The 16310-nt window shown below is 37.0% G+C and overlaps 1 protein-coding gene across 1 annotated transcript; it reads left to right on the top strand.

The window, feature by feature from the left end:
- The first annotated feature begins 816 nt into the window (after positions 1-816).
- On the top strand, positions 817-15563 carry cavin1a (caveolae associated protein 1a). Its single transcript, XM_055052229.1, has 2 exons — positions 817-1568; positions 14135-15563. Exons 1-2 carry the CDS (start codon positions 1074-1076, stop codon positions 14894-14896), a joined length of 1257 nt encoding a protein of 418 aa, XP_054908204.1. The 5' UTR covers positions 817-1073; the 3' UTR covers positions 14897-15563.
- The last annotated feature ends 747 nt before the right edge of the window (positions 15564-16310 follow it).

The following is a 16310-nucleotide window of genomic DNA, read 5'->3' as shown; positions in this document are numbered from 1 at the left end:
AATTTCATATTCTTTTGAACAAGTTACACATCTTTTTGCACATCAAGTGATTATGTACAATTCTCTGCTTTTTTCTAAATTTTTAATTGCTTATTTCATGTTGATCAAAGTGTATTATATAAGTGTCTGTTGAATTGCTGCACCCTCCACAACATTCAAAACATCTAACAATCAAACCGTCTCATTCATACACAATGAAACAAGAATTTGTCATTCTGAGGCACTGACAAGCTATTTAATTTTGAGAGATGAACTAAGGATTTGGAGAAAGAAACTGAGTTTTGAAGGTAATCAACAGTGTTTTGCTGTTTGTATGAACTGTTTTCAGAAATGCAATTATCATTTGGAAAATGTCAAAAATGATTTGAGAAATGTACCAAGACAACTGAGGAAAACTGTGAATGCGCTAAATGTTACTGTAAGCTCACAACAAGCCATTTTATGAGATATTTATTTGCAGATATGTTTTATCCAGCTCTTGATCTCAAAATAATATGCCAAAACCATGATGTTAATAACACCAAACACACTATTTTATTTAAAGTGTACACAAACATTGAAGTAAACTGAACCCAGTTTAAAATAATAGACAGACAGATAGACAGATGAACAGCTGTTGCTTTTGGAGCTTCATCAAGCTGGCATGTTCTAGATATTTTCTGTAATGTTTCCATTAGAGAGCCTCACCTTGCCGTTTTATTTGGGAGTGTTATGCCACTAAGAGGAGGGGGTCTGCAGACATTCTGCTTCGGCACAGAAATGGGTGGAGCTGCAGCAGCAGGCTGGCACTGGGTGGAGGCTGGGTGCATGAAGGGAAATGTTTGGCTGGGTGGTTTTGCAGTGAGCAGAGGCATTTGAGTCAGGGCACACATGCTTCAGCTGTGAGAGACCCCACTCCCCTTGGCTGGCTGGCATCCCAGAGCAAAGGCAGAGAGAGGTAGAGAGGATTGACTGAAAGGAATCTAAAGAGGTAAAAAAGTAGGTTAGGAAGTTGTCTAAAAGAAAGAAAAACAGACAAGGGCTTATCTGAATAGCTTATTTTGGTAAAGAGGTAGTATATTTAGTTCATAGGTATGGCAGACACAGGAGTCAAAAAGGAACATGTACCCCATGCTGATGTACCCTATGATGATGAAGAGGTTGCTCTTGTTAGTGCTGCGACAGAGCCAGCAGAAGATGACGATGACCCAGCTGAAGAAGTGGACCTGGTGCTGGATGCTGGAGGCAAGAGTGAAGCTCAGATGAATGGGGTCATGGTTCTGTCTCTGCTTGACAAGATCATAGGGGTGGTAGACAAGATCCAGCAGACCCAGAATGGACTCGAGGCTCGGCAGGAGGCCATGGAGAAGTCTGTGTCAACCATCCAAGGGGAGCTGGCGAAGCTGTCCAAGAACCACGTCGACACTGCCAAGACAGTCAATAAAATGTTGGACAAGGTGCGCAAAGTCAGCGTCAACGTCAAGACGGTCCGCAGTAACCTGGAAAAGCAGGCGGGCCAGATCAAGAAGCTGGAGAGCAACGAGCACGAGCTGCTCAAGAGACGGAACTTCAAAGTCCTCATTTACCAGGTGAAATGTGGAAGAGATGTTTTTTTTAAATAATTTTATAGCATACCTTTAGTCATAACAGATTCAAATGAATATATTGAAATCGCTATTGACATAAGTAAAGCTTCACAGTAATGTGCTAATCTACTACTTGGTGTGTTGCATTCCCCACATCCTGAAGGGAGGTTTGGTAAAGATGTGTGAAATTCACCTGAAAGGCTGTCGCAGCAATCTACTAACCTCATCTCTGCAGAGAGAATAGCAAAATTGACATATATCTCAGAATCACTCATTCCGAAAACTTCAGAAAGGCTGTGATGTTTACAAAGTATTCAACAAAAGCTCTCCTGTCCTCAAAAGCTTCTGTGCACCTTCTGTTCAGACTAGAACCTGTGACTTTCATGGAAAACTTGGGGCAGGTAGCAATTTCTTCCATTCCACAGGCATACGTGATCGCCCAATAAAATCTATATAAAGACTCCTGGTTGTAAATGAAAATATAAGCCCTATAAATACTGGCATGTAGAGCTATTTGAGACGGAACCAACGCCCCACTACTGAGAACAGAGTGGTGTTTGAAAGAAATGAAAGGTGAAAATATGTTTCATTTTTTTATCTTGATGATGACTTAAGACAAAGCTAAAATTTAAGGCGTATAATACTGTACTTGAGTTAATGGTCGGACCAATGTAAGCACAGGCAGGCTCAGTTTTAAAGGTACAAAACAGAAGAAGAAGTAGCTTCAAACTAGAAATACCCTGAACATGTGGACCAGAAAAAAAAAATATATCAAAGCAAGAAAATAAAAAGTGTCAGTTGCACTAGTCAAAGGACTAGAGCTACCTCAGTGAGCAGTTCTTTTTTTAGTTTGACATGCCGTCATGTCTAAAACATGTTGAAGCTACTCTGTAAAAAATAAAAATAAAAAAAAATAACTTGAATGTACAGCAGTAATTCCCAATATAAACTCAGATGCTTCACTTGCTGGAAAAACGATGAGTTAATCTCAAATACATCTGCAGCGAGGGATCTTATGGTGACTAGTCTCACATGTGTGGAGCTTACTAGGGGATCTATATTGGCAGGCATAGACTCTTTGCACCGCAAGAGCATGTTACACTGTTGGCATCCAGCAGAAATCCAGTCATAGGCACTTCACCCCAATAAATTACTCAGTAAAGCAGGTGCCTCCTGCTGTTTTGGAGAAGCCACTGTAAGCCTTTCAGTTATGTTGCAGTGGTTGCCCCTGGCTACTTTTTTTAATCAAAATAATGACTGTACTGTGTCCAGTTTATATGACCAAGTGATAGATAGGTCACATATTGGCAGCAATGCAAATCAGCACTGGCTCTCAGCCAGTTTTCACCACTTTCCACTTTCTCTGTTTGCGTGTTGATGTGCTAGAAAGGGAGAGGCTTAGAAGTAGAAATACAGTAAGACTAATGTAAGGGTTGAAGTACAGCGTGCAGAGGTTAAGGCAAGACTCCATGGAATTGCTTTGCCACTATCTATGTGTGCGCGTTGGGTTTCACCTACAACGTCAAATTCGTTCTTGCTCAGATTTCAGTAAAATAAGTGAAATATTTTGCTGTGTGCTACAAGATGTCATGCTTTTCTTTGTTAAGTTGAGTGCAGGTGCTGTATTCTTATGTTGTGTCACACTGCTGGATGTGCTCTCCGAGAATAGCTTCACAGTTGAGAGTTTCCGGGTTGGGAAACCTGGGATGGAAGATTTATATTTAAACCCGATGGGCCGCAGCATTGCCAGGCAACAACAGGGCTTAGCAATGAAGACATAATTACCTCATGCAAATTGCATATCACTATACATAAGAGACTTTTAAACATTCTTTGCATTGTGGGTGTCCTCAATGCATAGCAGTGCAAGGTTTTCCCCTCAGCATGAATCACATTTACACCGTCATCAGGGCACTGCTGGTAGCAGCCAACACAGTGAGTCAATGGAGTCTTTACTTCATGTTCTTCTTGCATATTTTCCCTATGACCATTTTATTAATGACAAGACTGTGAATCGTGTTAAAGTGTATGTCATTCAAAATTATTAATTTTTTCCCCTCATTTCATGTATCTCATTTATAAGACCAAGTTTCTATTTCATGAGAGGCAAAAAAGAAACTCAAATAAAAAGGATATTGTAATTATGTCAGCAAAGGTTACAATAAGAATTCATGTGCAAGTCTTTTGGTTGACAGTGAATAAGGAATTTAAACATGAACTCATTGCAGCTGATCAAAATTAGAGAATCGGTCAGAAGGAAGAACCTTGCAGTGAGCTTGTCCTTCAAATCAGCTAAAATGTCTGAAACCTTTTATCTGTCACCCAGCTTAAGTTGTCTGTGGATGAAATCTGCCCAGGCAACAGCAGAAGCTGCTTCTGCTTTTTGACTGAGGTTATTAATGTAGTCCCAGCATTCTTGCCACAAATATTACAACTGACATTCAACCTCCCAGGATTAGTCACTGTCAACATTTAAACCCAGAACAGAAAACAGGCTTTTAAATATTTAGACTGGACATAACATAGATATTCTTCACTTTGTTCACAGTGTTATTTATGAAGTCATGTTTTCTCTTCATTTAAAATTCCACTTATGGTAATTATCTGCATGTAGATACTTGTTTAGTGTGAAATTGTTGGTAAATGATACATTTCTGGAGCAAAAATAGCATTGCTTTTAAAGTTGTTGCATGGGATTTGGTCTGGCTGTTTCAAAATTTTCATTTTTTTTAAAAGAAATTCAGTGTCCTGACTGTTGCAGCTCAGATATACCAAATATATATATATATGATATTCATCTGCCACAATAATTTTGTAAGCCATACTCAAATTTTGAAGCAAGGACTTCAAAAAAATAAATGTAATTAATGTTCTAATCTATCCTTGTCTTTAGTGATAAAGATGTAGTCCATTTTGGCATGCCGAATGCTTGGAGTGGCTGATATGCCAAGAAAGACCCACTCATTCATTTGTTTTGTACTTATTTTACCACCATATAAAGTGATCATTAAATATGAAAAAGTTAGTCTAATTTTAAACTCCACTGTTGGAAAAGGATAGCATAACAGCCGAAAACCCATATTTACAAAAAGAGAACTTCAACCAGAAAAAGCCCCAGGCTAAGATTTGAGTCTGAGACCTTCTTGCTGATAATCAATAGTACTAACCACTTATTTTTAGATTTGAACTGTAGCAAACCAACCATAGTTTGTGACCCTGAAGGGTGTGTCCGTCTGACTAGGAGTACCACAGGAAACTGTACTCTCACCATTTGCTTCAACAGTGTAAACCTTAGACTTCCAGTACAAATTTAAGATGTATCATTCAGAAATATTTGAATGACTTTACAGTTTGCAGATTATAATGACAAACCGAAGGATCACTTTGTGGAAGTATGTGGGAGCAATCATTTCATCCAGAATGTGAACAAAACAAAGATTTCTATTATGGGTGAAGAAGGTACGGTGGTGGCATAAATAAAAAGAGCAGAGCAACCTTTGCTTCTTGTGGGACATTAGATCCTTTAGTGATTTCAGCAAGATGCTTTGTCATCTCTAAATTGAGAATTTAGTCTCTTCTGATGTTGCCTAATCCAGATTATACACTTTATAAGTGAGTCTGTTTTTCAGACTCACTTTTTTGCAGTGAGTTTGCAAAAAATCTCAACAGATTGAAATCTTGTTTTTGAAGAAACTCAGTTTTTACTTTTTCCATTTGGGTTTTCTTTAGTATTGTTAAAGTGTTTGTAACTGAATTGGGCTAAATTGAGTTTCATTAGTGCTAAAGTTAGAAAGATGTGTATTGGCAGTATTTAGTCTCTGACATGGCAGGAATCAGACACAAATATATGGTCTCATGCAAAAAAAAAGTGATGATTTAAAAAATTTTTGCAATTTAAACTTTAATGACTCACTGAGTATGACCAAAAACTTGTATGAATCAATTTCATGAAACTCTACATGTGTCTTCATCTAGTTTATGCAATATAATCTACCAGTCTGTGACATGGTGATATGATATTCCTGCGTCTGGAATCAGGGTGTGTTTGGATGCTCCTCAAAAACAGCGTTAGCTATGTGGTCATTCTATCAGGGGGTTAGAGAACTTCTCAGTTACAGACTACTCTATCAACTCTATGCAGAGCTCCACTCACAGCCAGAGAGAGTGCTCCCTGTAGACCACTGCTCACTTCTCTGTAATAGATTTTCAACGTGCCCATCTCTGTAACAGCATAGTTTCTCTTACTCCAGACGTAGAATTCCAACCATGGGAAGCCCTTTGGCCTCTTTACTAAATTGTTGTTTTCCTGCATGGTCTGCATGTCAGCACCTCTACAATGAAGTGTTTTCAATTACCTATCAAGTCATACCAAGTAAAACCAAGTAACTTCAGTGAAAGGAAGTCAACAAGCAGCACAAAGATAGAGCTCTGATTCATTCTGTTGGCATCTCCGCACCCCCATTTCAGACGCCACTCCCCCTTATCGCTCCCACAATTGAGATGGCCTATTTTAATTCCAATCAGATGTCTAATCCAGAACTAACAGCATAGCTCTTCCAGTATTACCCACAGCCCTTTGCGCACACTCCCTGTCTCCATTTTCTGTCTATGGAGAGATTGCACTAAGACTCAAAAACAATTGTTTCCCATGTTCATTCATTTTTAAGTTGAACTCAAAGTTGTACGATAAATACCCAAAATGTAAACACCTCCAGTTTTAGTGATGTACAGCAGATGATTTATTTCAGAACTTCACCTGTTGTTTTTGTTGTTGTTTTTTACATTTGCTTTGCACAGTTAAACTGAAAGACAATCAAGTCTATTTAAAGCTAAAATGTAAAACAAGAAAAAGGTATATACAATGATAGAAAAATACTTAGTTTTATACCATTTTTGATAAAGATTTGATCTTGTTGGAACACATATCTTTTGTATTGGAACACCTATAGAAAAGAAAATAATTTTCCTAAAATTAATTTTAGGAAAATTATATAAAGAGCCATTCTCTCCAACATTGCATTACTGAACATGGAAACAATAGTTTCTGTCATCAGAACTTTATCTGAGCTGGAATACTTTCTTGAGTACTCTGGTTGTTTATGGTAATTCTAAATAATGCTGCATGTATGCAGATTAACTTCAAAATAAATGTATGTTTATACTTAAATTATGTTTTAATCCATTTCATTTAATTTTAAGTAAGAAATATATGTGTTTTCCAAACACATATATTTATATAGCACTATCCTAATACTATGAAGATAATATCTGTTATGTTTGTGTTCCAGTGTTATCTCTTATTTTAGCAGAGAGCGGAAAGCGACATCATGGAGCCTGAGTGTTGTTTCTTTTGGCTCATTTAAATGCAGGTTACTGTTTCGGGGGTTCCCTTTTTTCTTTTATCACATGTATATTTTGTTGATAACAAAGAGGAAATGAGTTCACTCTGAAGTAAAAACAGCCCTTTCCCCTCCTTTTTTGTGGAATTCTTTCATATTTTAAAAATGCAGACCATTGTTTTTTTTCTCTAAAAGCTGTTCCATCAATGTCCCTCTGAAGCAAACCTCATTTGCCACTGCATTGTTTTTCTGTTCTCTTTCCTTTTCCAAAGCAAAAATAACAAATCTGAGTAAGCAGAGATGTGGAACATTTCAAACACTTACCTGTCAGTCAGGCCTATGGACCATACAGCGCAACAAAACAAGTGTAATTTGATAAACTAGCTGAAAGTGCTGCCTGTAAGGTCTTTTTAGTCGTTTGCCTCTGTAAAAGGGGATGTTGGTGCAAATGGATTTACTGGTAATGTTATTTCATCCTATTCAATTCATTTAGTTGTAGAACATACAGAGAGAAATAAACCTAACTTTTAAGCATATTCCACAAATGTGGCTGAAGTCTTGTTTTTGAGAAAACAGTTCCTGAAGTTTTATGTCATCTTACTTTATCCGCCCTGAAATGTATTTGATGGGTTTCTGGATCCTTCTCCTCATTGGAAGTTGCAACCAACTGACCAACACTATTACCATACAAACCAAATCTGTAACATAGCATTTGTGTATTGTACTGTGATAAATTGTGCAATGAAAATAATGCAAAAACAAACAAATAATGCTGCTTTATGACATGGCTCCATCCCAAATTGGGTCTTCAATTTTACTGATATAACATATTAATTTCATCAGCAAAATATACCTAGCCAAAAATAATTAACAATGTTTTAAACAATACCAGAAGGAGGTCTGAAGTTACTCCTGGTAAATTTAAATTCCTTCTTATTTCTCCACACATGCCCATCCCACATCCCGTGGCAGCAAACAGGATGTACCAACTGGAAGACGGATCAGGTCAACATCTAGTTTGAACAGTTGTAGCTGTCATCCAGCTACTTGGCCAGCGAACAAATATGTGTCCTCATACCACTTTCCAACTCTGGGCAATGCTCCTGATACTCTCCAAGCTTATTCGGCACATTGTCCCTATATGAATGAGAACATAATCAGAGTATAACACCAGCTAAATGTTTTGACTTTGTACCAATTTTGAATATTACTTCCTCAATAAAAGTTATTTGCAAGTTATGTTTATTATTTAATCCAGCCTTTGAGTTGAATAACATCTAAACTGACACCATATATATTTATTTTAGAAATGTTTATATTAGCTAACAGAGGAAGATGAAAAAAGCTATCTTGGTCAATAATTAAATTGATTTACAATGATCATTGCCCAAGAAAATGGTTCTGGATATTGATTTGGAAAAAAAAAGACAAAAAAATTGATATTGAACATGTTCATTGAAAAAAAATATATTATACATTCAGTGTGTTAAAAAAAAGTCTTGTTTCAAATTTTGCTCTTTTTGTTGTGCTGAAATGTGTCAGATTATCAAACAAATTTTAATATCACAGATGACCTGCGTAAAGTAAAAATGCCACACAAATTTAATGTATATATCACCAAAATCAGCCTCACTTTCTGTAAAACTAAATAAATAAATAATAATAATTTAAAAAACATAATTAATCCCTAAATTTAAGTGAAGTGTTTTTGAGCAGTAATGGACAAAGACTCTCTGGCAGATTTGTAGTCTGGACCTTAAAGAGTTGTTGAAATGTTCTTGGAGTGACTTTGAAATTGCTTTCTGACATATTTCTATACATATAGATCTCAGTAATTTTGTTTCTGTTATACCGAAATTTTCTTAGAGCCATAGATTATTTTTTTCATCTTCATAAGTATAATAAGTGAAACAGAACCAGAAAAAACTTCAGCAAAAGCAAAACTTTAGATGACCTAGCAACAACTTTTCTAATAAAAATCAGTTTAATTGCTATAAATTAACAATTTGGTAATGAAAGCAATATGTTTTTGGTGAGCATTCAAAGTCAGATTCATCTATGTGGTTTATTCCAATGCTTGTGTGACATGTAAATCTTTTGCTCTGTGCTTGTGAGTACATCGGGAGATTTATAGTAGCCTTGGCATTAGGTTTTGCATGCTCTCAAATGTTTTTGGAAGATTAATCTATTACTAATATAAATAATAGCCATGTTAGGTTTGATGGGAGCAACAATTTTTAAGCTGGGTTAGAATTAACCTTTGAATTATTTAGCAACAGTGACATGTTTCTCTTTTATGTTCAAGTAAAACAAATCAAATACGTTCCTATGTTACAAACCTACAATATGATGTTAGAGAAATGTTTTCCCTGCACACAAACACTGATATGTATGCCAGTAAGCACATGTACTCATGCATGTACACAGGTTAAGACTGAACTGTTACTTTCAAAAATTACGAAACAGGACTCTGTTGTAAGCGAAATGCTCTCAACTTCATTCAATTTCAACACAGATTTTTTTGCTGACAGTGGAAATCTATGAGTCATAGTAGATATTTCAGCTTTTCCACTGAAAGTGCTCCAGCTCCTTCACACACATTGACAATGGCTTGATTCAGAGCCTTGAGGGCAAGATTTTCAATGGGTGAAAATAACTTTCCGAAGTAGGGCTTTGGCTTAAGACCACAGAAAACATTTACACTCCCTCTTTATTAAGTTATGCATAAAAAGAGAAAATGATACAACCACATAAATGATATTTTACATTCTTTTTATGTAAATGAAAATGATTTAAATTATATATTTCTAGAATATGCATATTTATCACAACTCTTTTTTAATCTTAGGTGAGCTAGTTTATAGGGAATACAAACATAAAAACTGAGTTGAAGTAAGACTGAAAAAAATATAATTAAAAAGACTACTTAATGTACCACTTTGTCAGTACAGATTGTGCTATTGAAGAGAATGAAGCCATTATATAATACCTTCACATACTGTTTCCAGAGTTCTTGGCAGCTCACATTGACACAGGAATGGAAAACTCAATTTCACACCATAGAGTGTGAATAACCATGCTGAGATTTCAGTGGTTTCAGAGTCAAGAGCTGTGGAAAGTCTGAGCTATAGAAATCAAAGAACTCCATTTGATGCTGACTTTCTGGTATATAAAACCTCTCACTTTGAATGAATCTGTATATATAAGCTGTGGTTTCGTCCAGCGCCAGTGGCACTGGGGATTCTAATTATATCTCAAAAACTTCATGCCCTAGAATTTGCATTTTGCTATAAGTCATCTGACTCACCTTCGAAATACCTAAAGCAGTAGTAGGCGGGTATCCAGTCCCCTAGGAATTGTCTGAGGTTTATTTTGGACAATGTAGGAAGCTTTAGAATTGATGACCAGAGTACATTAGTGGTTTTATTATAGCCTGCAAGCAGTCTCAGGACGTCTAAGCATCCTGATGCAGGTTTATGCAGAGATGTAACACGCAAACCTCCAACCCATGTCAATCTTTCCCTTGGCCTTCTCCCACTCTAAAGCGACATATTGGTCAGAGACATCACTCACTGTGAATGCTAGCAGCACAGCTGCAAGGAGTGGACAGGGTAAGACAGCTGCTCCTGTGACTCATTGAAGAGGCCTTTCATCACATTGCCTCTAAAGGAATAGTGTGTGTGTCTGTTTATCTTCCAGCCTGTTAAATGGTTGCATGGATGTAGGTGGATTAAGAGCATCTGTTAACAGTGTGCAGACTTATCTAAACAGTGAGTCTGATATTTTCCGACACTTGTACCTTCAATTTTAATTTAGCTTGATATAGTTTTTTTTTAAATTTATTTATGATGCAAACTGGAAAGTATTAAAAGGTTGACATTGGCAGGGAGTGAGAGCTGAATCTAACTATAAATACCACTAATATAACAGTTTTAAGATATTTTTCTATAATTTTCTTTTAGTAGTTGTTTGAATTAGGCTTATGTCAATTAAGGATATTTTTAGTTAACTTGTTTAAATATTTCTCAGATTAGTGTAGGTATTCACAACAACATCTTGATAAATAATCTTGGTAAAGGAGTCAGAAAGAAGCCAGCAGTTTATGGTACCATCTCCATTGTTGTCCATGGTGATAATGTATCATATTAAGCCTTTAGCTGACAGAATTTTACCCATCTGGCACAGGAAATAAAACTGCCTTTGGTTGTCATGAGAAGGTATGACAATGTTTTGCTTGTAAGAGCTTTCCTTAAATATTTACAAAATTAACATTTCCCCCAAAAGGAGAGATCTCATCTCAGAGTGGTGGCCAGTCTGCTTCAAAAAGCATCTTTTTATGTCTCCAAACCTATTTTCTATTCCTGAATCATTTAATTTTGTTTTAAAGCCTACCTGTTTTACTCTTCACAGTGTATTTAAACATTCAAAAACAGGGTGCTTAGGAGAAACTTTTCCATGTGGACCTCTTAGTTACTCTTCTTGGAAAGAGCCATCAACAAGGGAGGTTTATGTTATTTAACAGAAGATTCTTAGTCCCCGCTCCCTTGGCACCTGTCAGTGAAGACATTCACACAGCGGGCAAACTTTTCCGCTGCTGTGAAGTAGTAAATCTGTGGCGTGTGGAAGGTAACATGGGGACGCTAATGGATTTAACATATTCAAACAGAGGCTCTCAGTCTTGTGTTTTCTTATCAGGGCTGGAAACCCAAACAGGGTTCACTGCTGTCATCACGATTTCCTTAGAGTTCAATGGACTGTAAACAGGAACGTTTTCTACCCACATTCCTTTGAGCTTCAAACTTCTTACATATTTATTTTATATCTATCTGTAAACAAATATGTTTTAGTCACTTTTGAGAGATGCCTGTCTCATTTCAGCAACATCGTTACTCAGTGTTGTTCACAAATACATCCATTATATATCCATATTTTTTATGATTTCTGTTCCAGTGTTGCATCCCAAATTTACTGGTCAAAGAGAGCGTAAATTTGCACTACTATGTTATTATCAATAAAATGCTCTCAAAGCAACAAAATGATTGTTTATTGAAATGATTAGTGGGAATATTTAACATCCAGCAAATTTGCTAACATGACAGGAGTAAATATAAATATATTTATATTTATATAGATAGGCTATTTATATAGATATAGATATAGATAAAATGATGTGCTATTTATGCAGCTCCACTCAATGTTCAGCAGCCAGCATGGCCTGCATGATGAGGTGGTTACTATGGTTGCAGCATGCTGTGTTTATCTGTTGCTGTACTGCAGGGGATGGTGTTGTTCAGCTGGGTGAGGGGTGGGCTGTCTGTAGGGCCGAGCTATGCAGTGGCTGATGGCCAAAGGAGGGCAGATGGAATCCAGAAAGCAGAAAAGGGCAGCTCAAAATAAACGCACACACAGCGGGTCTGCCAGTGCCACCATATATACGCCACCAGATACGGAGGCAATGTATGTTTTCTGGTTGTGCACATTTAAACAGTGTAGAACATTCTGATAGGTGCTTCTCTTTTACAAGTCTAACATAAGGCATATTATATTTCTCTATCACTAGAAGCAACATCATTAATGAGTTGCTGAGCAGCCATATCTTATATTTGTCAGTTGTTCTCTTCTGTGTGCTTGAGTTTAACTGCCACAATTTATTCCTGCTATCAAAATAAGGGATTGAAAGATATTTCTATCGTATAGAGGACCTTCACAAATAAACATCTTTTTTGTCAGAATACATTTAGTCTGTTTACATTTATGATAATGATAAATAAGACATCAGCGCTGTCATGAACTGTATATTTTAAGACAATTGCTAAGGAAGTAACATTACGGCAAAGAACATAAACAAACATAAACTAATTTGTTACCAATTAGTGCTTTACTTCTGTTTCAACTGTACGGGTGACAAGTAAAAATAGTTGTCTGTCTTTGGCATCATGTTACAGGATACATTATGCCAAAATATGACCATACTCTGTTGAGGGAAAACTGGTTGTAGTTGAGCTTTTACTATTCACCGCAAGTTAATAATGAAATTTTTTTAAATTAAGATCAAATAACACTGTAAGATACTTATTTCAAAACTTATTTTCAGTAACATAAAAATTAAACAAAAAGGTCATAGTCTACCTGTCACCTATTCAGCACCTGTTTATTTCTTTGTGTCCTCAAGGCTACTGGCATAACAGTTTATGAATAAAAAGATAAACTTTCTTTTTCACTCTCGTTGTCGTGGTTAAAAGAAAAACAAGGTGGGGGTTTCTGAATCTGTTCATCTCTCTTCACTAAATGCTTACTTTCTACACTCAACACAAAGCAGTCTCTGTTAGTTTTTCCATCATTTGCATATGAAGACTTATTCAACCAAGTGTGAATCTGCTGTGCTTCTATGCTACAGGTTTTAAGTAAAACTCCATACATTATAAGGTGATGTGATGAAATCAAAATAGTCTTTGAATTACAAAATATTAATAGTTTGCATGTAAATGCAAATGGTTCAAGAGTTTGTTTTTTTGTTTGTTTTTTTCTTTTGGCTATAAAATTTATTTAGGATTTCTGTCATTCACCTTTCCTAAAATGTGTCTATCAAAAGACTTGGTTTAGGGTTCGAAACAAAAATGATACCAAATGACAGGAAGTAATGTGGTTTGATGCAAGATGCTCTTGGCTTTCATTTCAGGTTGATTACAGTAGTAGAAAATATGCTCTGGAGTTAAATTTTACTTAACTCAAAAGTTAAGTAATATTTAATATATAGGTCACACAGTACAAATTATGCTAATTGGGTTGAAACCTATCTCGCCCGGAACGCAGCTGGAGATAGGCACCAGCACCTCCCGACCCCGTTAGGGAGAACGGTGACCAGAAAATGGATGGATGGATGGGTTGAAACCTATGCAAATTTTATTAGAGATGTTCATTTTACACCACTAGGTGGCGTTCTGCACCAGCTGCAGCTTTGCCTTGCATATTAAGATAATGCGTCACTCTGCAAGCTATCATGCTCACATTTTCCATCTCAGTTTTGGTTCATCAGGGACATAGAGGGGGGTGGGGGGATGTTTGTTTGTTTTTCTGAAGCAGATAGCTTTCATTGCAGAATAAATCAAATACCATCGTTGTATTGTTTCAAAAAAAGTAGTTATCATGTTGCAATCTGATTAAATTCACACTCATGTTCAACAATTTAATAGTTCCTTTTTTTCTTCTTCCTTCCTTTTTTACTGTCAGGACCAAGTGAAGACACCAAAGGAATCCAAGCCCAGGACAGCAGAGACAGCTGAAAGCAAAGCAGTGGACGGCCAAGAGCAAGTACCTGAGGATGGACAAGAAGGAGTTAAAGAAAATCTCAATTCTGATGAAGAAATTGAGGTTGAAGAAATTATCGAAGAGTCTCGTACAAAGCGTCTCCAACGCACCACCAAGCAGCAAGTAGACAACATAAAGAAGGCCTTCTCCAAAGAAAAAATGGAGAAAACCAAAATAAAGACCAAGGAAAACTTGGAAAAGACCAAGCAAAGGACCCGTGAGAACCTAGAGAAGACGAGGCAGAAAACCCGTGACAATCTTGAGAAGACGAAGCACAACCTCGAGAAAAAGATCAACAAACTTGGAACCCGCATGACCCCCAACCAGGAGCGGAGGGCAAAGATGAAAAGCTCCAAAGATAAGTTCAAGAAATCCCTCACTCCTGAACACACAGAGTATGCTCGCTCCAAGACAACCGTTTACCACGTTCCCCCCTTTACCTTCCATGTGAAGAAGATCCGGGAAGGGGAGGAGGAGGTGGTGCAAAACACAGAGATGGTTGAGGTGACAGAAGGAGAGGCACAACCAGAGGGAGAGAACGGGCTGGGTATGCATGGGGAGGTAGAGGAAGGAGAGCTGGTGAATGTAGATGGCCCAGAGATGCGGGGTCTGGTAGAAATAACTGAGGACTCTCGGCTGGTCAGGGTGGAACCAGAGCATCTAAAGAAGGTTGGAAGTGAATAAAGGCGTCCAGAGGACAAGTAAAGAATGAGAAGGAAACAATGTTGAAGAATGAGTCTAATCAAAAGGACACTGTAATGAGACTTTACTGAGGTGATTACAGTCTGACACCTCATTTGCTCTTTTGTCATTTTATCGTACTCAACGGCAACAGTGATTTTCATGTTTGCTCATATCTGTTATGCAAATAATAGATATGTATATATATAAAATACTGCTAGCTTTTGAAATAGATTGTTATGCTAGACATATGTGTATCAAGTGTTTCAAGTGTTTGATTTTCTTTTTTTTCTGTTTTTGGTTTGACAAACTGCCTCTCTGAAGCAAAGACACAGTAAAAAAAAAAGTTTTAATACCTCATTATAATTAAATTAAGTTAAGCCTTTCACCTGTTTGGCATGCAAGTTGTTATGAATGACCAGCGGTGGTTTTGATATGGGTGATGTGACTTTGTACCCAGGTGCCGAACAGCCTGGGGGTAACCTGAGGCCAAACAAATAAATAATTTGATATTTGCACCCTGAACACCATTTTCTATTGTATATTTGTATTCTATGTCAGTGGGAGTGGTAGTTTCTCTGAGGTGTGGAAAAATACATTTTGGGGGTTTGCTAATGCTGAGATTATTCTGATTTGGCATTAAATAAAAGTGCTATTGATGTGTTTTTAATGGACTCTGGATTGCATTTTACCATCTCCAGTTAAAATGATGTATTTATCAGTTTATGTGTGAAAAGACAAAAGTCTTTATTGACAGTAGAACCATTCTATGTAAAGATCAGCACAACAATGCACAGACTGGTTAATTCTGAACTGAATCATTCTGCACTATTACAGATCTTTAAAGTTTTTAATTTGTAAAACATTTAGCCTATTAGTAAAAAAAAAAAAGGAATTAAATTAGGGTCTCTTATTTTTTCAAAACCTAGTGTCCATATATGGCTGGTGTCAGATCTTGATTCACTTTGCAGGAGGTAAACTGGAGAGAACCCGTTGAAATTGCTCTTTTCTTCGGTTCTGTTTGTAACATCTATGGACAGAGTTTCTGGGCACAGCCAAAGTGTTGAGGTGTTAAGATCCTAAATGAATCCTAAGATAAACATCTCCATACTATTGCCTTTGTCAAACCCTGATCTATAGCTTTCACCGGATTGGTTTGTAGCCAAGGGTGAAATGGCTGGGAGAATCAATGAGTCCAAGACTTCAGTCTTGAAACAGAAAAAGGTAGAGTGTCCTCTTTGTGTTACGCAAAAGGTCCTGCTCCAGAAGAGGTATTTAAGTATCTTGGGGTCTTGTTTGACAAAGAAGCAAAGAAAGTGCAAAAAAGGCTCAATAGACAGAATGGTGCAGAATCCGGAGTCATGTTGAGCTAAGCCAAATGGTGAAGCACTTGATCTACCAGTCCTCTTATGTTCTT

Source organism: Poeciliopsis prolifica, unplaced genomic scaffold (assembly GCF_027474105.1).
Source record: "Poeciliopsis prolifica strain line A6 unplaced genomic scaffold, Auburn_PproV2 SCAFFOLD034, whole genome shotgun sequence".
Lineage (NCBI taxonomy): Eukaryota > Metazoa > Chordata > Actinopteri > Cyprinodontiformes > Poeciliidae > Poeciliopsis > Poeciliopsis prolifica.
The sequence above is the reverse complement of the archived record's forward strand: the minus strand, read 5'-3'. Positions and strand labels throughout refer to the sequence as shown.